Source organism: Homarus americanus, unplaced genomic scaffold, assembly GCF_018991925.1.
Source record: "Homarus americanus isolate GMGI-L3 unplaced genomic scaffold, GMGI_Hamer_2.0 scaffold24922, whole genome shotgun sequence".
Lineage (NCBI taxonomy): Eukaryota > Metazoa > Arthropoda > Malacostraca > Decapoda > Nephropidae > Homarus > Homarus americanus.
The window spans coordinates 3,835,593-3,862,548 of NW_024722610.1; the positions used below are offsets into that span (position 1 = coordinate 3,835,593).

General features: G+C 36.3%; 1 protein-coding gene across 1 annotated transcript in view; it reads left to right on the forward strand.

The window, feature by feature from the left end:
- The window catches only part of LOC121862899, a 79,467-nt gene that overhangs the window by 6,020 nt on the left and 46,491 nt on the right, over nucleotides 1-26,956 (forward strand). Inside the window, exons 3-5 of the mRNA XM_042361299.1 lie at nucleotides 124-240; nucleotides 4,685-4,836; nucleotides 7,357-7,454. Of these exons, the coding sequence (XP_042217233.1) occupies nucleotides 124-240; nucleotides 4,685-4,836; nucleotides 7,357-7,454 (367 nt within the window). The remainder of the gene's footprint in view (nucleotides 1-123; nucleotides 241-4,684; nucleotides 4,837-7,356; nucleotides 7,455-26,956) is intronic.

Consider the following 26,956-nt stretch of genomic DNA (forward strand, 5'->3'; position numbering starts at 1 on the left):
AAGTTTTTGTGCACTATTGTTCCTGACATACCTCGCAGGTTTAAAGTTAAAATTTTAACTACAATTGTAATCAGGGAACTTGTTTATACCTTGAACACCAACACATGTTTATTTAATTTCCAGTGTCCAATCTTTTGTTTGGCCTGGACACCTGAGGGTCGTCGCCTGGTGACAGGAGCTTCATCAGGGGAGTTCACTTTATGGAATGGTCTTACCTTCAACTTTGAAACTATATTACAGGTAAGTTTATTTTTCATAGTTCAACATGTTAATCTTAGCACATCCACACACTGTGCAGAAGAGCTAGTGTAATATTCCAGTATTCATCTCGTCATTGATGACCTTGTTACCTTGTTTTGGATTGAATTTTTTTATTAGTTGCTTTTCAGTAACTCCAAAGGCATTTGATTTTTTGCCTTCAAGCATTTTTCCATATTGTGTGAGGTAGCCAGAAACAACAATAAATACAGTAGGGCCTTGTCGTTTGCAGGGGATACACTCTTGAAAATTCCTGTGAATCACAAATCAGCAGAGCACAAACTTAAAGGAGTAGAAATGGGGAATAATAGGGTCAGGGACTTCAAATATAAACATTTACCCTTTTTTGCCAAGCTGTACTCTTAATTAGCATGTTTTTGCTGTGTTTTTTGTGCTGTTTATTTTCCCGAGAAAAGGTTATTAAGAAGAGACAATAAAGTATATTTTCCTGATAAAGAGTGGTGTTATAAAAAGACTCTTTCAAAATTTAATTCAAAAGTCTTTTTTTTGGAATTCGGGAATCCGTTTCTTGTTATATTTATAGTACAGTTCTGTAATTAGTGGGTAGGTTCCTAAGCCAGCTCATAAAACCCTATATTATCTATACTGTACATTAATGAAGCTAAAATATTTTATATTTACAATAAGTGACAAGTTAAACATATAAAATCCAGTTGTAAGGAAACCATACTTTCTTAACCGTTTTGCATGTGCTAAGCCATCCAATGCTGTAGGCCCAAGCCAAACCGGCACAAATTACCGGGGTATACATGGCCAGACCCGACTTGATCCACATGATCTCTCATCCACTACCTTGTGTTAATTGTTATTTACTTTGTAATTCTTGATGTTCTCCACTCCAACAATGCCAAAAAAGGCCATCAGGTACCTCAATGGGTAACAGTCAAAGAGAAAACATAATTCATTATACAGGGTAATATAATAGGATCTTTACAATAGGAATTTCTTTTGGAGTTCATTAAATCGTAGTTTAAAATTTTTTGTCACGGACAATCTTACACATGCCTGAACATTGCTTGGTGTTAGATTCTAGGTTATTTTTTATTTATTTATTTTTTTTAATTTTGAGCCATATTTCAACATTAAAACTCTTTGAAAACCTGTCGATTATTTTTTCTCAATTTTCTTTATAAACTAACCATAGAAGACAGAAAACTTAACTCTGAATGTTTACAAATAAACTTTGTGGCCAGAACTTTCTTACATAAAGTACAGGGATCATCAAAAGCCAGATCATATGACATGACCATTCTTTTTCAATGACCCGTATTTTCACAGAATGAAGGAACAGTAATAATACCCTGCAAAAGAGAAACAGAAAAGAAAAGGAGAGAGGGGGGAGGGGTAGGTAGTCAGTGGATAAGTTGATGATTAACTCGTGGTGTTCTGTATCTTTCCCTTGTACCAGCCCATGAATAGTCAAGCACTTTGATCACAATCAGCAAACTGTGTTAGCATTAAATCCATCACTAAAGGGCAAATATGTGAACGGCAATGCTCTGCTGTACATGTACTGTATACACACTAATTCTCCCTCCATTCATTGTCGTTCATTTGTTGTTACTTGTGTGACAGATACACTTTGTGTTGGTAGTCCCATTCCCCAACAAAGCATCAAATTTGATTGCCGGCACTAATTTAAACAATTAGTACTTCTCTTCCATTTCAACCCTAGTCATTGTAGAGAGGTGCGACAGGCAGTTGCATACTAAGCAAGTCTTGGTGGTACAGTAGCTTGCATATTCAGACTTTTTTTTTTGGTCTATTGTCAATCATATTTGATTTCCAATGTGGGTGTCCCCTACTACCTGTAGTCTGTGATATGTAAATTTGGAAGGTTATAATTTATCACATTTACCTTAGGCAATGAAAAGGTGTCAGCAGTCAGTAAGTGCTCATTCAAATTACCTGCACACTGTTAGATGGTGAGACCTGTTTGTGCATTCTCCAGATGTAAAATGATGGGTGTCCAACTGGCCAGGAACATATTCCCATTAAACCCCATGTTATAACGAACCTGATTTACAATATTTCGACCTGCGATTAAGTTTTCGGGAACCTGACCCCATCGCAAATAGAGGTTTACCTGTATTACTTATGGTTTGAATGATCTAAGGTTAGCCTTTATTGTGAAACTATAGGCTGGGTGGATATCATCAATGAATCTCCATATCACTTGTCATAAAATGGAATTTCCAAAATCAGTTCATCATTTATACACTACTGATAACCCAGTTGTGTGCACATGACCCAATTATCTTTTATTGTCAGAAAGTTATAAGATTTGTTCTTTTTGATAATGCACAGTATACAGTACATTGAGCTTCCTTGAAGTATTAGAGACAACCAAAGTGCTGTTCATTACCAGTTTTATTCATAATTTCTTGTCTTTATTTATTTTGTCTTAAGAGAATTAGTCCATAGAACTATACAGGTACAAATAAAATTTTAGCTGATTTTTACTGTACAGTATCACTTTTTCGGGGAGGGTCCGGCTGAAGTACGAACTTCTTTAATAATTGATCAATCAATATCAATTTCCTGTCAGCCATTGAGGACACCAGATACACTGTTACTATATCCCTGAATCGGTTCTATCTAATCCCTAATATCTGATTTTTCCCTCATATTCTTATAAATTTTCAAAATCCTACTTCTCCATAACGTCTTGCTAAATTATGTTGAAATTCATGTGGAATATAGGTAATTTACTCTTCTTGAATGTAACATATAGATATTTGTTATTATCGCTTTTGCATTGGGTGTCTGAATGTTTTTCCTAACTTACCATTTTTTCCTAAAAATATTTATAAAGAAATCAGCAAATAATAAACTAAGCCAAATATAAAGAAAATCTATATGTTACACGATGCACAGTATATTATTCTACTACTTAGTTTTTATTTTATTAGAATCGGCCTATAAATGACAGAGCCTTAGGGATTTGAAAGTTGGTAAAACTTGTTCTGAGATATGGGCTGATAAAGGTGGCATTAGAGCAACTCATAATCGTACCTCACTATCACGTGTTTGATGGGTCACTGACTGTCGAGACGACCGTCTCCCTTGGTTAGCTTGCTGAGAAAGGTGCCAGATTGTGATTTTTACCAAGTGATTGGTATTACTTTACACCAAAATATTATTATAAATACAGTGGTCCCTCGGTTAACGAACACAATTCGTTCCACAGAGTCGTTCGTTAACCAAAAATTTTGTTAACCGAATCCATTGTTTCAATGGGATACTGTATTGGGTAATTGGTTCCAGCTCACAGAAAAGTACATACAAAGTAAAAAAAAAAAAAAATACAGTAAAGTACACTTACTTTGAGGTGTGTATGTAGAAGGTTCCTGGTTGATGATGATGATGGGAATTAGAAGTGGGGGTGGAGGAGAAGGGAGAAGAGAAGGAAGTGGGGATGGAGGAGAAATCACCATGCAGGGGTCCCATGCTTGATGCAGTAATTTCACCAATAAAATTTTAAGTTAACAAGGTGTAATTCAAGATTATTTTATCTAAATCAACACTGCACTGCACTATATATTATCATTATGTTAACTAAATTTCAGAATGACCAATATTTTTAATGTAAAACTGCAAAAATATTCAAGACACTAACAAAATTGATGTTCACTCCACTGTAAACAAAGCCAAACTGACGTCTGGTGGGTGGGTCAAGCGGCTCATGGGTGCACAAAAAACTAGTTCCCTGTACTGCATATATTATCAATATGTTAACTAAATTTTAAAATGACTAATAATTTTAATATAAAAACTGCAAAAAATATTAAAGAGCACAACTTTCTTGATATTTAATCCACTGGAAATGAATGTAAACATAGAACAGATTACTGAATTGGCAGACTAGCCCATCAGCTGATCAGCTGATGCTCACAACAAAACGTGTTTGTCGAAAGGATTTTGTTAATCGAAGTTTTGTTCGTTAACTGAATTGAAGATCCTTATGGGAGGTAATTCGTGAACAAAAATTTCATTAATCGAACCGTTCGTTAACCGAGGGACCACATACTTTTCTACAGCTTTTCCGATGTAAACAGAAGGGTCCTCTCAATGAAGGTGGGTAAAGCAATCGTGCATAGCTACATAAATATTACGAATTATGCAATAGAAATACATTAGTATATAGCCATAGGCAACAGCTTTCCCCAGGATTTTTTTTGTTTTTTTCGTAATTTTCCGATTTTCATCTGGACTCTCCTCTTAAGAAAATTTGTTTGTCCTTACTCCTAGTACAGTACTGCATACTGTGCTATACCTTATGTATTATTCCCAACTCATCCCATCTCAGGTGTGCATTAAAAAGATAACTATTTTTAGGAGTAAGCTATGAACTATTGAAAAGTAACAAAAAACTTTTTGGTGCTATGTACCAATTTCCTAACAGGCGCATGATAGTAGTGTGCGGACGATGGTGTGGTCACACAACGACCAGTGGATGGTGACTGGTGACACTGGCGGTTTTGTCAAATACTGGCAGACGAACATGAACAATGTGAAGCTCTTCCAGGCCCATAAGGATCCCGTGCGTGGCCTCAGGTACTCCCAACCCATAACCTTATGTCACCGTCTTTTTTTCGTAATTATCTGTTCCATTTGCCCGATCTCTTCACTCAACAATATTTCTTATCAAAAATCTTTTATCACCATTTGTAGCTACAACATTTCACTCTCAGTGGTCATTGCTTTTACACTGTCATTGGCACAAATAATTTTCAAAACTTTTCCTATTTTGATAAATTATTGCGTGGGTACTCAGTTTTCCTCCTCACTATTCATACTATATCATGGTTTGAAGCAATTACTCCACAATTTTATAATTAACGGCATCCCTAAATATTTTTTGAAACTTCAGTTTATTCTTGGAAAATTCCACATTACCTTCATTCTCGCTCAGAAATTATTTTATATCTATGGTTTTGGCCTTTTACTGGTCTTTTTACTTTTACTTATGTGGATGCTGTTTCTTATGTTCTATCTTATTTTTGTGTGTCATTGTAGCTTATTCTTTGTTAATCACCTAATTTGTGTTAGCATTGTTATTAAGTTTTTAACAAATTCAGTTTATTTTAGTCACTTATTTAGGTATGAGGGTAAGGAAGTGATATCAGTCATTTACTTGTTTAGCATGAGGACTAAGTACCTATCACACATATCATAGTGCAATAAGATTTCTTATTATTTCAAGTAACCTTAAAATAATTTCCATTTTATATATACAGTACAGTACAGTACTGGCATTTGAAATTTTTCATAACGTCTTAACCCTTGGATTTATCTTTTTATTTTCAACCTTCCCGTTTACTACTAGCCAAAGGTAATTCAATCCACCTTTGTCTCTGAACTACCAGACAATTGATAGGGAAAGGACTAGGCATCAGAATTAAGTATTTACAAGTGATTTAAGTACTGTTAAGAAATATAGGTTGGTTAGACAAGTGTATTTAGCATATTTTGTAATATGTGGATATTTTGAAAAAGACAATAAAGATTTACCTTTATCATATTGATGTAGGAAGAAAATTTTCTGAGTTTATACATTACTAGTATTACTAGTGATTAAATAAAGAATAACCTACTCTCCCTAATGACACAGTAGTACTTCTGGGTTTTTGGAATGTTGGTGATTGGTGTGTATATATATATATATATATATATATATATATATATATATATATATATATATATATATATATATATATATATATATATATATATATATATATATATATATATATATATATATATATATATATATATATATATATATATATATATATATATATATATATATATACTTGTATATGTATATTCCACATACTACGCTTATTTCATTGTCTGTAGGAAACCACTGAATTCATTGTGCAATACTAAATAAGTGTGATGTAATTTTTTGTGTAATATACAATAAAAGCAAATATATATATATACCCTACCTTCAAGAGATACTTTTGTAAAGTTTTGTAGAAGACTTCTGCACACCAAGAATTGTTCCTTTTGTAATCTTTTCATCGGCATAACCCAATAAAGTTCATCCATCCTTATCCATCGCACAAGCCATCTGCCAATTGTGATCAGTTTTGTGATTACTGTTATTGTAAATTCCTTGTAAACATAATGACTTCAATAAAATAGGTGAACATGCCCTATAGGCTCACCTGGGTTGTGGCAGATGAACCCGTCATTGGTCAGTCTGTCACCCCCAGAGGCCTGTTTTTATTCACCTATAATTCTTTAGTATCACGCTAAATTAGCACGTAATTCACGCACAGAAACAGAAATATATTGTAAGACGAAGACCAATACAAAGAGGAGGAAGTCTCGCCTTGATCGTTATGAAAATATTCAGTGGATTCACAGAAAATTTTGCAATGGATGCTTCTTATTTTACGGAACATATGCCACCAAAAGTTTTAAACACAATACAGTATAGTGAAGTTACTAGTTTCGTATAGAGCTAATTGATTCTTAGGTACCAGTAGATTAGATGTTTGAACAAGTTATATAAGCTCACAGAAATGTATACTGTACTTGCATTTTAATAATATTAGAAACCTTTTTTTCAGTGTAAAAATAAATCTACTAGTACATTAATGCAAGATGATCTTCGATTTATATTTCAAGAGAAGGTTTAATTCTAGTTTATTTATATTAGACGTTTAAGAATGAATAGGTTTTCCTTGAATTGTCAAATTTAACAGTTCCTGGCAGCAAGACGCTGAAAAAAAACTTTTTTGCAAATTTTATGTTATAGGATCATGCAATAAATGAGTTTAAATTATATTTTATAGAAAAGGGGGCTTAAGCACTAGGTGCTGTTGCATTTATTAAGATAATAAATATCGAAATACAAATATTAAAACTTTAAGGACTCTTACTAAGCACATGTATCCTTGGGATTGCAGTTGTGCATATTTGGATTGCCCGATATGAATTGTTGCTTTTGACTAGATTTTTTCTGTTTTTTCTTAAATACCCTGCAGCCATACTCCTACTCCAACACCAACAGACACACATGTTGTGCATAAGTGTATCGTTTCCACAAATGTCTTTTCACAGTTTTTCCCCAAGTGACCAGAAGTTTGCCACTGGCTCAGATGACGGAACAGTTAGGATATGGGACTTTTACCGCTGTTATGAAGAAAAAGTTCTTAGAGGTAAGGAAAAATACTCATCACTGTTTTTGACAACAGTGTTGTGTTATGTTGTGGTTATTGTTGATGTAATGTAATGTAGTATAGTAATACTGTATAATGTCTTTATTTCCTGAGGTGGTAAAATGTGTTCACGAGTCTTTAGTCTTGTAAAGTTTAATGATTGCTGATTTAGGGAAATTGTTATTAACATTCGCACACTGGGACTCACATACAATAGGCTTCAATGATAATCTTGTCCAATTTGTAAAGACGCCCCAACTCACCATCCAAGAGAAAAAATTAATTAAAAATAAAATAATTCCGATTGACGCTTGAGATTTTGGCGCTTCATTCTAGTAGGCCTCCTCTCTTTGTGGTAATCTATCTCTAATTGGTTACTTGGCAACAGTCCATATCACGCTGATATCAGTGCTTTCCTGGCAGTGAAGCTAGAAGGTTGAGTGAGCCCTTTAAATTTTATCTTGATAACCACCCCACACACTTGAGCTGTCCATTATGCAGTAACATTATCCTGTAAAGAATTCATTTATTTAATTTTTTTAATATTTTACTTACAGTATTCAAATTTGTAACAGTCATGTGTGTAAAATGTGCCATAATGCCCTTCTGTAAAGTGTTGTGAAGTGTTTTATAGCTGATTACAAAGTGATTGCTGTTATATTTCAGGATATTTTGGCTCTTTTATACGGTAGTAACATTCAATCCCGTTACAATATTACAAAGATGTATATGTGTAGTACGTTACAATCCAGAACAGTACACCACATGGGGTTGGAATTGTTGTTTTCTAAAATTGCTTATAGCCAAACCATATATTCGAGCAAAATTCTAAAACTACCATAACATACAATGACACTTATACTAATTAATGGAATAATGAAACAAAAATATATTAAAATAATGGCAAATCCTGAAGAGAGAGTGAACAATTTTGAAAATATTCTAGGTATTTTTTATTTTTTTTACCAGCATTATTATTACTCATATCTTATTGTTTATTTCACCAATATAAAGTACAGTGGGGTATGCTATAACGAATCTAATTGGTTCTAGAACCTCGTTCGTTATAGCATTCGTTTGTTATAGGATTAATCCGTTCCAGGCCCCCAAATACAACCACTTAACACTGGAAAAAATTCTGTGGAAAATGTAAAAAATGCGGTACTTTATCTTACCTTAGTGTTGTTCAGCATGCAGGACAGGAGGCAGAGGGGGAGGGGGGAGGAGAGAATTATGGAGAAGAGGTGGAAGGAGAGGAGTCATCCTTCCTAGCCCTCTTTGGTGACTGTCTTAAGGCACTTTGTCTGTAGGTTCTTTTGTTACTTTTTTAAAGAAGGAATCCAGGGTTGGCAGCTTCAACCTTGATTTCTGGACCTTCCAAAAGTAGTTCATAACATTGTCATTAAACACACTGATGGCCTTTTCCACAGAACCAACATCAGGATGATAATCCTCAGCAAGCTTAGACAGTTTGCTCCAGCAAAAGAACGCATCCTTGAGATCTTTGGCTGGAATGATGCTGCTTTCCTCCTTGTCCTCATCCTCCCCTGACTCCTCAGAAGTTAAGCTCCGCTTCAGTGTCTCGTTTTCTTCTTTGTGAAGCTCAAACAGCTCCTCAGTGGACAGTTCCTTACTGTGCTCTTCCACCAACTCCTCAACATCATCCACTTCCAGGCCCATGGAATTGCCCAGTGACACAATTTCATGAACAACAGCCTCCTCTTCTAACTCTTCGAAGCCTTCAAAGTCTCTTTGAAGCACACATTCACGCCACAATGGCCTCCAAGCAGCACAAAGACACCTCACAGTAACCTCTTTCCAGGCTGAGGTAATTAAAAAAACAGCATTGCTATATTGAAGTGACTCTTCCAAAATTCCTTCAAACTAACATCACTGGAAGAAGTGGACGCAAAACATTTTCTAAACAGTGCTTTTGTGTACAGCTTCTTAAAGTTAGAAATTACCTGTTGATCCATGGGCTGGATGAGGTGTTGTGTTGGGTGGCAAGAAGTGCACAGTGATGAAGTTGAACTCCTCTGGCAATTCAACCATCAAATTAGGAGGGTGGGCTGGTGCATTGTCCATCAACAAAGCTTTCAGTGGAAGATTATTCTCCCTGAGGTATTCCCGAACACTGGGTCCAAACACCTCAATCACCCACTCAGAGAATAAATTCCTGGTCACCCAAGCCTTTGGATTTGACCGCCACATAACACCAAGGCTGGTCTTCCTAATGTTTTTGAAAGCTCTGGGGCTTTATTTTGCAGTCACCAGAAGCATTAGCACAAAGGAGGGCAAGCCTGTCTTTCATTGGCTTATGGCCAGGGACAGAAGTTTCCTCCTTGGTATGTACGGCGAGGCATTTTTTTTTCCAAAAAAGTCCAGTTTCATCACAGTTGAATACCTGCTGAGAAACAAAGCCTCCTTCTTTAATCACATTAAAAAAATTTCATGGTGTTCCTTAGCTGCTTCCTTATCTGCACTAGCAGCATCACCATGTCTCACAACACTGTAATTTATTTCTCCTTCTGAAACCAGTAAACCACCCCTTGGTACCCCTAAACACTGGCACATCACTATCACTTGAACTGGGAGTCTTGGCTTTAAGGTCCTCAAACAATTGTCTGGCCTTCTCACAAATTATAGCTTCACTAATGCTATCACCTGCCATTTCTTTCTCTTTTATCCACACTAAGAGTAAATTTTCCGTCTCCTCAATCACATTACACCTTGCTTTGCTAAGTCTAGAGATTCCCTTAGCCACTTGCACAGTTTTCAACTCCTCTTTATTCTTTAAAATCGTACATATACAGTCAACCCTCGCTTTACATGGTCCCACTTTACGCGTTTCCACGTTTACGCGGTACCCTGCCGAAACCGGAATGCTCATTTTCCGCGGTGTGTGTACCCTTTTACGCGGAGAGCGGCGTGAGCAGGGTGCGCACAAGGTCGCCCAGTCATCAAAACATTACCGAGTTCTTCACCCACCACAGCCGGCCCAAGTCAGTGATGATGATAGTGAGGATATGGACTTATATGGACTTTGAGGGGTTTGACAAAGAGGCCCTGCAAGCCTCTGTGGTGGATAGTGATACAAGTGATACAGGTGAGGGCCAATAATCTGCCCTCTGCCTCGGAACCAACCCCCCATCCCCGTGTGCCCAGCCATCTTTTCTACTAATGTAAGTGTTAAAAAACCTAATATTATTGATATTTCTCTTAATTATTAATTGTGTGTGCATACCATCATAAAATTAAGAAGTTATTTTTACTACAACGTAGGTATTGTGTCTGAAAAAGTGGAGTTTGGGGGTCGGCCTGGTCTCTATTTCAATTAATCCCAGATGTTATGTTGTTCACTTTATGCGTTTCTCACTTTACGCGGGCCGCCGTGGGTTGAATTAACCGCGTAAAATGAGGGTTCACTGTAGTCGATTTAGCCATCCCATACTCATCACTATGTTTCGCAATGCTTGTTCCATCCTCACGTTTCTTTTTTATTTCTTTCTTAGTTTCAAGAGTTATGAGCTTTCTCACTCGCTTTGGACGATTCAGTGTTACAATTGTACACTTGTATAACAAAATATTTATACAAATACTTGTAACTCTATTTCCACATCAAAAGACGAAATTTCAACAATAACAGTGGTGCACTGGCTACACAATGAGACAAAGATGGCGCCTGACGCTCTTGTTGTGGGTCGCGGTACAACAATATTCATGCGCCAGGCGAAATAGTCCCGTATTCATCCGCTGTCGTTGTAGGAGTTGCGGTTGTTATAGCATTCTTAATTTTATAGGTAAAAACGTTCGTTATAGGAATATTCGTAGTAGGATCCGTTCGTTATAACATACCCCACTGTATATAAATGAACACTTATGTTATCTAATATTTATTGTCCTTACTTGGTGGTTTGTTGTCTAAAATACAAATTGATTGTATCGAAAACTTTAATGTATTACTTCACATCATCAGAATTATTTCTTCTTTTTTTCACTTTTCTTGTTTCATATGAAAAAAACGATCAATTGTATGTGTAATATACAGGTTATTAGTTTAATACCAAAAAATGAACCTGTTGCTCAAAAATCTATCTGAAGAAAACTAGATACAGCATGGCTCTTCCATGCAAGAAGGTTACAACTAGCCCATGCATTGGAGGGATACTTGTTTTAAATGTGTGTGCGAGTTTTAAAGAAAACGTAGTCTTGAGACTTAATATTTGAAGGTGTTGGATATAGGTATATTAGATCAGGAAGGGCTTTATGACTTAAACCTTAACTGTGAAAAATGTACATAATGCTCTGTAAGGTATAAGTTGTCCCGTGGAGGATGTAGAACTGGGAGGGATGGGAGTTCACGATAATAGTAAGCGGAAGCAAAGGGGGAAATGGTTCAATTAAAGGCTGGTTGAGCTCTTTGAGGAGAAGAGAAGGGCATATGAACACTTATGTTGCAAGAAAGTGACAAAAGAAGAGATGAGTACAGAGAAAGTAGCATGAAGTAAGGAGAATGGTGAAAGAATGTAGAAGAATAACAGATGAAAAAGGGGATCACTGTTGTGACACTGTTTTAATCCCTGACCTAAACAATTATTACTGTACAATATATACACAGCCTCTCCTGGTGAGTGTCATTATAACATTCCTTCATACTGTATATACACATACTGTACAGGTCGATAATTCAGATTTTCACTTTCGATTTAAGGACTTGGAAATAATGTAAATATGATAAACAACTAAATGACAATCAAGGGCAACATAGGAGAGCCCTGTGGGGTATGCAAACACAACACACACACATACAATACCAATGCATTCAGTCTACAATATGTTACTGAAAATCAAAAGTATGTGGTAAAAAAGGTACTGAGAAAAAAATAGAAGCTGAAACACTGTTTGTACCTGATGGTTCTTGTCCAGAAAGAGCAGTCACACCTTAATGCCTCACATTTGCAGCCCAGCTGGTTACCGGGTGGGGGAGTACACAACATTAATAGACACTGGTATTCATCCAAGGTTAGAGTGCATACCTCATTTATGGCGCACTCCTTTTAACCCATCATCACACTATGATTATCCAAATAATTTGCTCTAGTTTCCTTTCTGTGTTTATTTAATTGGGACTATATATTCTGAGTTAAAGATAACATAGACCACTATTCCTAAGCTTTCATGTCCCTCTGAAAATTTGATCCTCTCTCCAGGTTAAGAACCACTGTTTTATTCTGACTATATAATTCTGGGAACTCACCTCCTTTGTACTTTATCACACAGTTGTGCATTTGTTCACTCAACAACACTCCTTCTCCCTCTTATTTTCATTATTTTGTTCCCAGCTTACCTTTACTTTCCTCTTATATTTTATTTTGCATAAAACTAGGATAGCCAGGTACTTTTCACTCATAGTTTCAATGATTACATCCATTCTCATTCAAGGACTAATCATCTATTTGCTCTTGTTTTTTTTTTACTAACTAAACACAAAACACTGTATCTGGTATCTAGTAAGCTTCCACTATATCATGGCAATGTGTCTTGATAGCTGCCATAACAAAGCTGACTATAATACTCATGGATCTTGTACTTAGGGAGAAGTTTAGGGTTGCTTTCCAAAACATTTCGTCAGTTTATGTAAAATATATATATATTATATATATATATATATATATATATATATATATATATATATATATATATATATATATATATATATATATATATATATATATATATATATATATATATATATATATATATATATATATATATATATATATATATATATATATATATATATATATATATATATATGTGCAAGTAAATCACTGTAGGTGCGCGTGATCTAGGTATATGCTGATAACCACAAGGAAAGAAGAAAACACGAAGTTTTCTTCTTTCCTTGTGGTTATCAGCAGAGTCGTTTGTTAACTGAATCTATTATTTCAATGGGATATTGGGTAATTGGTTACAGCTCACAGAAAAAGTATACATACAAAGTACTGTATACCTGCAATAGAATTTACAAAACATTAAATATAAACTAAATACACTACTGTACTGTACAGTATACAGTAATACCTCGGTTTACTCGGTTCTCGTTTACGCGTTTCCACATTTACACGGTCCCCTCCAGGACCGGAATGCCCAATTTACGTGGTGCATCTACTCATATACGCGGGTGAAGTAAATTTTTTATTTAGCTCATAAAATTCATACAAATTACCCGGCCAGAATATAATTTACATTGCTGGAATTCTTACAATATGATGATCATTTTAAATATAAACATCATGGATTTTGCATTAGACATACAAATTTTAGATCTAATGTAAGAATTTTGTTTACACTGAGCAAATATGTTATCTTTTGTGCAATGTCAATTATATTATCCTAACTTTAGTCTGAGGTATTATTTATTACTAAAAATGTAAATACAGTCAACCCTCACTTTACGCGGTCCCACATTCCGCGTTTCTACGTTTACGCGGTGCCCTGCCAGAACCCAGGATGCTCACATTCCGCGGTGGGTGTACCCCTTTACACGGGTGAAGTATAATTTTTTTATTTAGCTCATAAAATTCATACAAATTATCCGGCCAGAATATAATTTACATTGCTGGAATTCTTACAATTTGATGATCATTTTGAATATAAACATCATAGATTTTGCATTAGACATACAAATTTTAGATATAATGTTTACTCTTGAGTAAATATGTTATCTTTTGTGCAAAATATATGACATTTATATTCAAAATATTCCTGGTCTTACAAGGAATCCAGCAATGTCAATTATATTATCCTAACTTTAATCTGAGGTATTATTTAATACTAAATGTTAAAATCTAGTTTTTTCACCCACTCTTTCTCTTGAAGGGAGGGTTGGTGGGGGTGGGGGGAGGGTTGGGATGGACTGACCATCTGGCTGGTTGGAAGAGGGGGGGAGGCAAGGTGGGGTACTTTGATTGACAGATAGTGTCGTGAAGAATATTTTTTTTTTTTATTAACTGAAGATATTTGTTTTAGCTCATAAAATTCATACAAATTACCCGGCCAGAATATAATTTACATTGCTGGGATTCTTACAATTTGATGATCATTTTGAATATAAACATCATAGATTTTGCATTAGACATACAAATTTTAGATGTAATGATTGCTCTGAGTAAATATGTTATCTTTTGTGAAAAATATATGACATTTATATTCAAAATATTCCTGGTCTTACAAGGAATCCAGCAATGTCAATTATATTATCCTAACTTTAGTTTGAGGTATTATATATTACTATACCTGGTTTTCCCCCCAAAATTTCTCAGAGGGAAGAGCCAGCAGTGTAGTGTGAGAAGAGGGGGAGGGAGTTGAGTCCATTATTTGAATGGACATTAACTTGGTGACTGTATTTCTCTATTTCTCTTAAGTATTTATTGTGTGTATGTACCATCATAAAATTAAGATGTTATTTTTACTAGAACATAGGTATTGTGTTGGAAAAAGTGGAGTTTGGGGGTCAGCTGGTCTCTATTTCATTTAATCCCATATGTTATGTTATTCACTTTACGAGTTTCTCACTTTCCGCGGTACCCTGTGGGTTACATTAACCGCGTAAAGTGAGGGTTGACTGTATACTGTTTTAACCCAAACATTTCTCTGGTAGAGAGGGAAGGTGGGGGGTAGGGAGGGAGGGAGGGACCCAGCCAGCCTGGGAAGAGGGGGGGGGAGCTGGAGGTGGGGTATTTTGATTGACAGATAGTGTCTGGGTGAAGTATAATTTTTTTATTTACTGAAGACATTTGTTTTAGCTCATAAAATTCATACAAATTGCCTGGCCAGAATATAATTTTCATTGCTGGAATTCTTACAATATGATGATCATTTTAAATATAAACATCATGGATTTTGCATTTGACATACAAATTTTAGGTCTAATGTAAGAATTTTGATTACACAGAGCAAATATGTTATCTTTTGTGCAAAATATATGACGTGTATATTCAAAATATTCCTGGTTTTGCAAGGAATCCAGCAATGTCAATTATATTATCCTAACTTTAGTCTGAGGTATTATTTATTACTATACCTTAAAATCTAGTGTTTTCACCCAAACATTTCTCAGAGGGAGGAGTGAGTGAGCGTGGGAAGAGGGGGTGGAGGAGTTGTGTCCATTAGTTAAATGGACATTAACCTGTTGACTGTATTTCTCTTAAATATTAATTGTGTGCATACCATCATAATATTAAGATGTTATTTTTACTACAACATAGGTATTGTGTCGGAAAAAGTGGAGTTTGGGAGTCGGCCCAGTCTCTATTTCAATTAATCCCATATGTTCTGTTATTCCATTTACGCGTTTCTCGTTTTACGCGGACCTCCGCGGCCGCGTAAATCGGGGCATTACTGTACTGTATAATAATAAATAAAAAACAATAGCTTACAGTATTTTAACTTACTTTGAGGTGTGTATGTCGTATTACCGGCAGCTTTGTTTACAAATCAAACAGCTGATTGTAGAGGCAGTCGATGATGACATGCCATATTCTTAACAGAGTGCACTGGTTCTAATGCCTTCTTCATGTTTCATAATAATTTCTGCACTGTATATTGTCAATATGTGAACTAAATTTCAGAATGACTAATAATTTTAATGTAAAATTGCAAAAATATTTTAGAGACCAACAAATTGGATGTTCACTCCACTGTAAGCAAAGTTAAACTGAGAAGCATTGGTGGGTGATTCGATCATCTGATTGGCACACAAAAACTGTTCCCTGTATTGTATATATTATCAATATGTTAACTAAATTTTAGAATGACCAATAATTTTAATCTAAAAAATGCAAAAATATTGAAGAGCACAACTTTCTTGATATTTACTCCACTGGGAACGAATGTAAGCATAGAACCAATTACTGTATTATCGGACTAGCTAATCAGCCGATGCGCACAACAAAGCGTGTTTCTCGTAAGGCTGTCGTTAATCTAAGTTTTGTTAGTTAATGGAATTGAAAATCCTTATGGGAGCTAATTCATAAACCAAAATTTTTTTAATTGGACTGTTCGTTAATCGAGGGACCACTGTAATTATAATAAGGTCAAAAACTTAAAGGGAATTAACATTTCTTCATGTGCGAGTTAGCACGTTGAGCAGGGCAAGGGTGGGGAGAGCGGTATGAACGACTCGCGTTGCCATGGGCTAGACAGAGGTAGTGTCCCAGCTGGGCTGCGTTGTTTATGGTTAGCATTGGCCAGTAATCCTGAAGTTGTGTGTACATGAACTTGTACTGTATCATATTTGATATCTTAATATATTGACCACCAGTGGTTTGGAAAAATCTTTGGTCTGGCTCTGGTCAGGCCCCAAGGGTGCTGGATTGGAGTAGTTCAAAATGTACTGTACAGTAGTAGTGTTTTTTTATGTAAGTCATGACTGTAGAGGTTACTTCTTTTTAGTTAGTAATACATGTACAATACAGTGGACCCTCGCCAACTGCGGATTCCCGGTATCCACGGTTTTTACTCTATACCACTTCACCAACCGTGACATTGAGTTAACATTATCCGTGGATTAGTGTGACATCTTTATCCTTCCATGGTTTAATGTATTCATCCGTAAATGTGAGGAATGAATAAAAATAATACTAATAAATAAAATAAAAGATAAAATACTGCATTATCATTAGGGAATCGTTTCACTAAGGACACAGGAGCGCGCTACCCTGTCCCGTTCCCCTCTGTTGCTTCCCTCTCCCGCCCCCCTCCGACAATCCTGGGCTAACTCCCGCTGACATTAGAATTGTTTTCTTCTCTTTATGTTTTTGACCTTCTGATAATCATTCCTTAGATTTTTATTTTTTACACATTTTGTATGAACAATTGTGTATGCTTATAACAGCAAAAAAATATACTGCATATATCTACCCGAAATTATGAGTTGACAAATTACAATCAAGCAGCCTGTCCTGGTAGGGGAGAGCTTGGAGGATGTAGCTACAGAGACAGTCTAACTTGTCGATAGGCCAAGTCCACACACACATACACTTCACACACCTTTACACCCATGCTCTTCATTTTTTTTATTGCAACATGCCAGCACCATGGAGATGTATCATAAAATTTATATTACTATTTATCTACATATATTAAACTATTTTATATGCATTTGACTCAAATTTAATTAAATGTACAATGCAGTGTATTGTTTAGTGAAGGAACAGGCAACTTAGTTAGGCATTGACAAGTGTTATCCTTGGCCATGGATTTGCCAACCACAGGTGTTTTCAGGAACCTAACCCCTGTGCTTGGCAAGGGAGTACTGTATTCAATTTTATTTGCCGCATAGCCCCTCAATTTGATCCTTAATTAAGTCCAGATTTCCCATTACTGACACTTTGTTTTATTTATATTTTCTAATGAGAGGTCATAGTGTACATGCAGTACTATGTAGATAGCGTATGGTATGTACAGTATAGTCTCGTTTTACGCGGTCAATTAAACCCATGGAGGTCCATGTATAACGCGAAACGCTTATATGAAATAACAGAACATACGGGATTAATTGAAATAGAGACTGGGCCAACCCCCAGATTAGCCTTTTTCCTACACAATACGTACGTTGTAGTAAAAATAACATCCTAATTTTATGATGGTATACACACACAATTAATAAATAAGAAAAATATCAATAATATTTGGTTTTTTGACACTTACGTTAGCAGAAGAGATGGCTGGGCACACGGGGATGGGGGGTTGGTTCCGAGGCAGAGGGTAGATTATTGGCCCTCACCACTTGTATCACCTGTATCACTATCCACCACAGAGGCTAGCAGGGCCTCCTTGTCAAACCCCTCAAAGTCCATATCCTCACTATTACAAAAAACATAACAGGTTCCTGGGAACGAGGGAGTGTGCGAAGAGACGGGAGACAATGGGACTGACGCAGTCAAGGTCATCGACTCATCGCCCCTGGTGGCAGGGCAAGCCAAGTTAAATAGACCAATCACAGCTCACGGCGGAGGGGGTGCGTGGGTGGTAAGGATACATGGCCCAATCACAGTCCGAAACGTCATCTGACGTCAGCTGTGATGTAAGAGCGACCTAGCGCGCAGCTTGTCCGCTCCGCTTCCTGCGTAAATTCAGGAATGTACCGCATAACTAATAATTGGCGCGTCTGGACAGGTGCCGCGTAAATGACCAACCGCGTATAAAAAAATCCGCGTAAATCGAGACTATACTGTACAGTACTCGGTTGTACGTGGTTTTTTTTTTTTTTTTTACGGGGATTAGCCCACCCAGGCACAGGTTACTGACCCACATCTGGACCTGGGGGGGGGTGGAATATAATAATAATAATAATAATAATAATAAGGAACCATTAATAAATACAAAAATTAAAAAAAGATCAAGAGTGAGAAACAATATACTGTATGTATGTTGTGTTGTTAATGGTAAGAGAAACAATTGAGACCCTGTAATTGTCTGTAAATGAGGCAGAAAGTCAGACCAGCAACCTGGGGCTTAGTCACAATTTTCATGATGCCATATAGCAGCAGGGTCTACCATTAGACAGCACATAATGCTTCCAATTTCTTCCCAGGCGGTAGTACCTTCCTGTTTGATAGCTGCCTACTACCTACTACCTGATAAGTAGGTACTGTAGTACCTACTACCTGATAAGTAGGTACTGTAGTACCTACTACCTGATAAGTAGGTACTGTAGTACCTACTACCTAATAAGTAGGTACTGTAGTACCTACTACCTGATGTACTGAATATATGACTTCACTTTAAATTCCTCCAAAAGGCCATTTGTGGGGAAAGCACTTGTTCACTGGACCTAATATTTGCACTCCTTTCATAAAACTACAATCACTAAACTTGTATCCATAACCTGTGGAAATTATAATTATAATTATGAATAATCATTTATGAAATAACAGTAGAACAGTCACAAACAATATAAATATGTCTTAATTCATATAACAGACTTTCTGCTGGGGAAAATTATTGTACCTGTGTTAGTAGGATGTTTACTTGGTGCCGAAAGGTGAATACAGTGAGTAGAACACTTGTAAAACAGTGTGTGAGTGAGCCAGAGTGCAACCATTACCTACCCACTCAAAATTAGTTGAATTAATTTTAACTTGAAAGGAGTTTGCTAATGGTCTGTAAAGTCAGTGCAGTATAGTCATGGAAATGTCAGAGAAAATGAGTTTGTTCAAGAAGTAAAAGAAATGTTAGAGAATTGTTAAAGAGGCTTTAAAACAGTAAAAAGGTGAGGTAAAGCACTGGAAGAAATGAATGAGTGACAAACTGATAAAATTAATGTTGTAAAAAATTCTTCCTAATAATTGTAAGTTCATTATACATATTATGTTTTCAGTACCATGAAGTGACTTATTCCAGTAACTAGATTAATGTGCATATTTATTAAGAGTAGACTTTAAATGTAGCAAGCTTGAGTAAATCAGTCAATATAAAGTTGGGATATTTTATTGGCCAGGATGAGTGGCATCCATGTTGGATCTCAGCTTAAATACCATCCATGGTTTCTTTTATGAACCTCTTACTGAGGATGAGTAATGGGAGTACTTTGGGTGGAGGGTGCCATTATATAAGAACATGTACAGTGTACAGTACAGTACAAAAAATAGTATGTGAGTGATTGTCCAGACAAATGAAAGTCCACTTAATACTGTACATACCAATTGACAAGTGAGGACTGCATTTAATGCAGGCAAGTAGTGCATATGGTGTTTCAACTCCCATGTTCTACTCTGCTTTCCACAAAACCTGGCTTTGTGCTTATTTAAAGATTTTGCATGTCAAAACCTGGACTAGCCATATAATTCACATATTTATGAAGCATCCCCATGCAGTGCAAACTTTTGGTTTTGGTAAATAAATCATGCAGTGATGAACATAATAATGTGTGTGTGTGTGTGTGTATGGAGGCAGACAAGCACCAGCGCCGAAAAGACGCTGCCGCTGCCCCTTCCGCACTAGATGTAGCCCTCCACACGTGCAACATCTGTGGACAGCCCAGCCAATCCCGTATCAGCCTCTCGAGTCACCTCAGAGCTCACCAACGAAGGAGACATCCTTAATTAATAGCTCATATCATTGTATCATAGGTGGATGATCGTCATACTCGATTCTGAGTGACAGCAAAGTAGAAGTAGTGCGTGCTCCATCTCTGAATTCTGTTTTATGCTTTGTGGTTATCTCCAATTTGACAATAAAAAATTTATGTACAGTACAGTGAGTTCTGCTATAATGCGTGTTTTGACAACGCGAATTGGCTCTAACACGATTTATGAATAGAGGAACGATATTTGTATAACGCGAACGCTTGTTTGCTGTAACACGATTTTTGCGCACTATTTCTCCAATTTTGTGGTATTAACTGTGAAAATGGTAAAGAAGAATATCTCCAAGAAGCGTTCTGGTGATCGCATTCCCGGTGATGATCGTAAAAGAAAGTCTATAACCCTTGAAGAGAAGCTCGATGTTATCAACCTCAAAATCACCCTTCTCCCCCATCAAGTTATATTCATATTTTTTCAAGGTAAAGTGTTACATTTACATTATGATTTCATTATTAGATATGAATATAACATTTATTTAGACTGTGCTATCCTTTGTGTTAGGCTAACTACTAAATTTTTTTCGATTTCGAGTAGTAATCTGCACCCAACCCTATTTTTTCCATAAGCCCTGTTATTTCTATTACGCGAATTTCTATAACACGATGTTTTACAAGAACACAACTATCGCGTTATAGTAGAATTGACTGTATGTAGTTTTGGTTATTGGAGTGTAGCTGGGGAGAGCACTATGCATTCCACTGGTCACCACACACACTAGTGTAGTGTTACAGTAGTTTGCCTTGTAGAGTGTATATAGCAGTGTATTAATCAATCGCAGTTTTGGTCTCTTGATTATATTAGCACTATTCTTGTTTATTGCCCTCTATAACAGCACCTAAACGTAATGCATCTGAAAGTTTTAATTTGGTATTATATAGTATCAGTACAGTAATTTTTATAATTTATGATTTCTTGTTTTTTGTTTTTTTAATCACTATTTAAAAAAAAATTGTTTACTCCATAAGTATTTTTATTCCTTTTCATGTGTTTAGTAACAAATTATAATGAAGTAAAGTATTGAATATGCCAAATGTATTTTTGCCTTTTGCAGCAACTTTCAAGAACATACCAGTAAGCCCTGCATTTGAAGAGAGTAGGCTGTATTTATTTCTGATTTTATGCCCTCTGCCAGGTGGCCCTCATAGTACAGTCCCTGCTTAAAGTCGGGGTTACGTTCCTGAAAATGCGATGTTATACGAAACAACGTTAAGCAGATCAATTTTCCCCATAAGAAATAGATAAAATACGGGAGTTACGATCCTGAGCCTCCCTTTGCCCCATGAAATACATTACATATACAGAAAATCATTGCCATTTCTATAGAAAATAGTGCTTGCATATAGAACTTCTAAGTTTGTATCGGTACTCACCGATGGTCGGAGGTGGTAGAGCAAGTGTGTGGTGGGTAGTGAAGCAATGACCAGGGTTCAAGTTTTCAAGTGGCACAAGCATTTCAAAGAAGGGCACACCTCCTTTGAAAATAGCATTGTTCCGGATGGCCTTCCACTGAGAGAAATGATGAAAATGTCCAGAAAAATTACCAGCTTGTCCATGAGGATCGTAGGGTGACCATCTGTATGACTGCCGAGCAAATGGACTTCTCATATGGAAATGTTAACTGGATTCTGGCTGACGACCGGCAATTGTCTGCTTCATCAGGACAACGCACCTGCTCACATTACCCTCTCTCTGAATGATTTCCTGGTGAAGCACAGCATCCCAGTGGTCCCCTACCCTTTGTACTCTCCAGATTTGGCTTCCTTGTGACTTCTGACTATTTTCGAAGTTCAGGTTGAACCTCAAGGGGAAGAAGTTTATGGACTGAATGGAGATCCAGGACACATCCTAGAAGGCGCTCCCAGAAGTGGGAGGAGCGGATTCAGTGCTGCATTGAGGCCCCTGGAGAATATTTTGAGGGTTATTACAGTTTCACTGTAATATCTTGAAAAATAATGATTTTAAGAAGCCAGTCCGAGAACTTTTGGATCACACCTCGCATCCCATTTTCTGTACATTGAGTTGTATAATTAGAAGTACAATAGACTGTTTTTGTTGTTTTGGAAAAGCTGTTATAGCTATAGTGTCAAGAAAATGTCTAATATTTGTTTTCCTTTTATTTTAATTTATTGATAATAATAGTTAATGTTTAGCAATTTGTTCTTAGGTGAATTAATAGCTTTTGTTTTATTCCTTTAACATGTTGGTGTTGTTGGCAAGGGACAGAAAGGAATTTTATTCAAAAGTTTAGAGAAGTTAGTGTGGGTACTTCTTCTGAAGTGCTAAGATTGTTTATGCCGTAAGTTTTGCCTAATGATTCATTAATATTTGGTATGTGTCTGTATTTTGAAGACTTAAAATTGGTGTTTGATGAAGTGTTCATTTTGATGGATTACACATCCTTGAAAACAATGATTTGATTTTTAAAATTTACTGGTGGTTAAAGGAAACAGTGAGAAGCTAGTATTCTGTGTACAAAAGAAAAGAATGCAAGATGCACAAGAAGTATATATTGGAAGAGGAAGGAAGGAAGTACTGTACTGTACAATCACCTGCACTTCCACCTGGGACAGTGGTTAGCGTGTTTTGTGAGATGTGGCAACTCTGGAATGCTTAGTGGAATGCATCCTTAGTCTGATTACTATTGTGAGGTTCCTTAGACTCATTCTATGAGTTTTAATAAAATGTCAGCAAACAGAGTTGCCACTTCTCACTAAACGTGCCAGCCACTATACCAGGTATAAGCGCAGGCAACTGTACACGTAAGAAACATAGCATAAAGCAGTACAGTGATATCTCCATTAGCTGGAACAATTGGTGCAGAGCACTTCCGGGAATGAGAGATTTCCGGGTAATGAGACGACTCTCAAAGCCGAAAAAAAAATCCCTCGTCCCCAGAATTTTCCAACTACAGGTAACGGAAAATTTTTCTCAGAAGTTCCAGAATGATGCATTATTTCATCTCAAAGCCGGAAAAAAATTACCCATCCCCGGAATTTTCCGGGCAACGGAAATTTATTCTCGGAAGTTCCAGAAATTGGGCATTACATTATCTCTCGAACCCAGAAATATATCCCCCATCCTCTGAATTTTTCCAGTACTGGAAAATATTTCTCAGAATTTTCCAGAAGATTTTTCCCAAAGCTGGAATTTTGCGGAAAATTGTGGCTTTGGGAACAATCTTCAGAGAAAATTTCAATTCCGGCCGTTGGATAGTTCCGAGTTTGAGGGATTATGGTTAACGGAGATATTGCTGTTACTGGTAATTCAGAACATGTGAACAGGACAAAAAATACCATGGAAGGAAACTGGTGTTTTTGTGCTTACCGTACCTGGCATATTGTATGAAACCTTAATTACTCTCTACTTTCCCCTTATTTTTTGTAAAATTGTCAACAATATTTCAAGATTGCTAGATTATATAGCATCAAATTCTGTATTCTAATGGCATTCCTTTTCTCCTTTATCTTACTTTTTCATTTTTCCTCATATAAGTTGTTTACCAACTTTTTCTATTGCAGAAATACCTTTGTTATTATAAAGGATGCTTTCCTACCAGTCATTGCGAATATTGGGGCAATTTTTCTCATAAGAATCATTGTATAATTGGGGAGAGTGGTGCATTCCCAGCCAGCAACTTTCACCACATATTTTTTATATACAGTACTGTACACTTCTCATTATCCGTGACTATTAGGGACCAGGGTCGTGTGTTTACTGTAGTACCAGTAAATGTGAGGAATAAATAATAATAATAGATTATAAAAAAATTACCGCATTGCCATTTGGCAATAGTTCGACAACACGGGGGACACGGGACACTGGAATGGCTGAGATCCCCGACTTGCTCACTCCTCCTCCTCTTCCTCCTTCCATGATCCGTGTTTAATCCCTCGGTTTTTAACCTTATGATAATCGTTGTTTTTTTCTTTTGGAACATTCTGTATGAATGAATGTGTGTTCATGTAACAGTAAATAAAAAAAGAACAAAATTACGGACATCTACCCAAAATTATAAATTGAAAAATAACAGTAATGCAGCTCATGGCTTGGCCTGGTAGGGGGAGGCTAAGGTTCCAATACCACATCCACCTTCCACTCCCTCCTTCCTCAACCACAATCCGTGAGCTAACTTTTGCGGACGTAAAAAAGGTTTAGTCTCTTTGTTTTTGACCTTATGATATCATACCTTGGGGGGGGGGGGCACATTCTGTATAAACAATAATATGTGCATGTAACAGTAAAAATATTGAACAAAATTATGTATATCTACCTGTAATTATGAGTTGAAAAAGTAACAACAATACAGCTTGGCCTGGTAGATAGAGGTTGCTACAGGGACTGTCTATCTTGGCTACTTGCCAAGTCTGCAGATGCGTTCACTCACATACACACCAATGCTCTTCATTTTTCTTATCTTTTAGTCATATGCCATCTACATGGATATTATTTTTCTAATTTGCTTTGTGAATATCAAATATGAGTGTTAAAATATCAATTGCAAATATCAAGGTTGTGAATAGTGAGGTTCCTATACAGGTATTTCAAAACTTTTTCTTCGTGTTTATATCATGTAAGCCTATGAAATGCATTGGAAAAGTCTGAAGCAAGTCATTTTGGTACAGGTACAGTGGTCCCTCGGTTAACGAGCACAATCCGTTCCAGCAGGTTGCTTGTTAACTGAAAAACTCGTTAACAGAAACCATTGTTTCAATGGGTTTTTGGGTAATTGGTTCCAGCTCACTGAAAATTGCCTAAGTTCAACAAAAAAGGTAGAAAGGTACACTTACACCTGTTTGGTGTGTTAACAGGCTGGATGGCACTCCAGAAACTAGTTTCTTTACCTTCAATTATGTTCAATAATTGTTAAAATGACTAAAAACGTTAATATTAAACTTTTAAAATTATTGAATAGTATAAACTTCTTGATATTTACTAAAATAGTAAGGAATTTAAGCCCTAAAACCGATTACTGTATTGGCGGACTAATACTACAGCTGGTGGACCGCCAAATGCAAGCGAAAAGATGTTGAGGTCGGCTCGTAAAAAACTCGTTAATCGAGGGATTGCTTGTTAACCGAAGTTAAGAATCTTATGGAAGGTAAATCGTTAACCGAGGCGCTCGTTAACCGAGGGATCACTGTATATAAATGACAAAATTATTAGAAAAAGAATCTTCAAGGAGTTCACACAAGGAATTATGAAAAACTTATGCATTTGTAAGAATATAATTATGTGCTGGACTGTATATCATTGGACATCCTGAGTGTTTTGAGGTAGTTCTTATATTTTGCTATCTTCTTTTTCTTCTTTCAAAATATCTTTGTAAATTTTCAAATCTTGTCAAGCAACTGAAGGTTGTTGGGACAAATAAATTCAAATTTCTAGATTAAAGGTCACAAGAAGGGCAAGTGTCAAAACTTTGTCCAGAGTGCAATGTTAGCACCAATAGAGATATTTTTTTTTAAATCATTTTGATATGCATTAACACTAAACTATATGCAGAACATGTGTCAGTAACAAAGGTCAGTCACTGTTGAGAGTTAAAGACCAAAACATTTGTCACATGAGAGCTCTTGTATTGTTGCAAATATTTTGATGAAATTTTGCATGAGTACAGTGTGTATAGTATTGTCAAATGTTAAGTATGGAACACCATATTGAAGCCTTTGTGACAGGTGAAAGTTACAGGAAGGTCAGATCAGAACCTTGTTTACAAGGTAACTTCACGTCAATGTGTCACCACTGGATAATATGCAGAACACAAGATTTTAAGTGTTAAAGTTACTGTTGAAGGTCAAATATTAAAACTTTGGCCAGAGCAGAAAGCAAAAAATAGTTTGCTCCATGACTTGTGGATTTTCAGAAAATTTGTTTTTGTGAAAATACTGTACATATTTTTTCATTTTTATAAAATGAAGGCTTATGTGCACCATTCCTTTCATTTGTCATCAGCCATCGTTTTGATCTACATTTTAATGACAAAGCTGTGTTGTTGTATGACTAACAGTTTTATTATAGGAAAACAATCAATCAATAAGAGTACCTGTACTGTCCTCATATCTGAGGGTTGGCGACCACAGTTCCTCACTCTAACCGTTCTTGGGATGTTTTTGCCAATCCTCTAAGGTTTTGTATCTCTGTGGACCCAGACTTAAATTTCATTCATCCATCCCAGTCTCTGTCTTCTGGCTCTCCTACCCGTAATTTTGCCCATTAATACGATGGATAAATGCCCAAAATGTTTGGGTGGTGGAATTTGTTGATATTGAGAGGAGCTACAGTATTCCCATTTGACAATGTTGGTGTTCATTTAGGATATCTGTGTCAACAAGCAACACGTCCAATAACAAG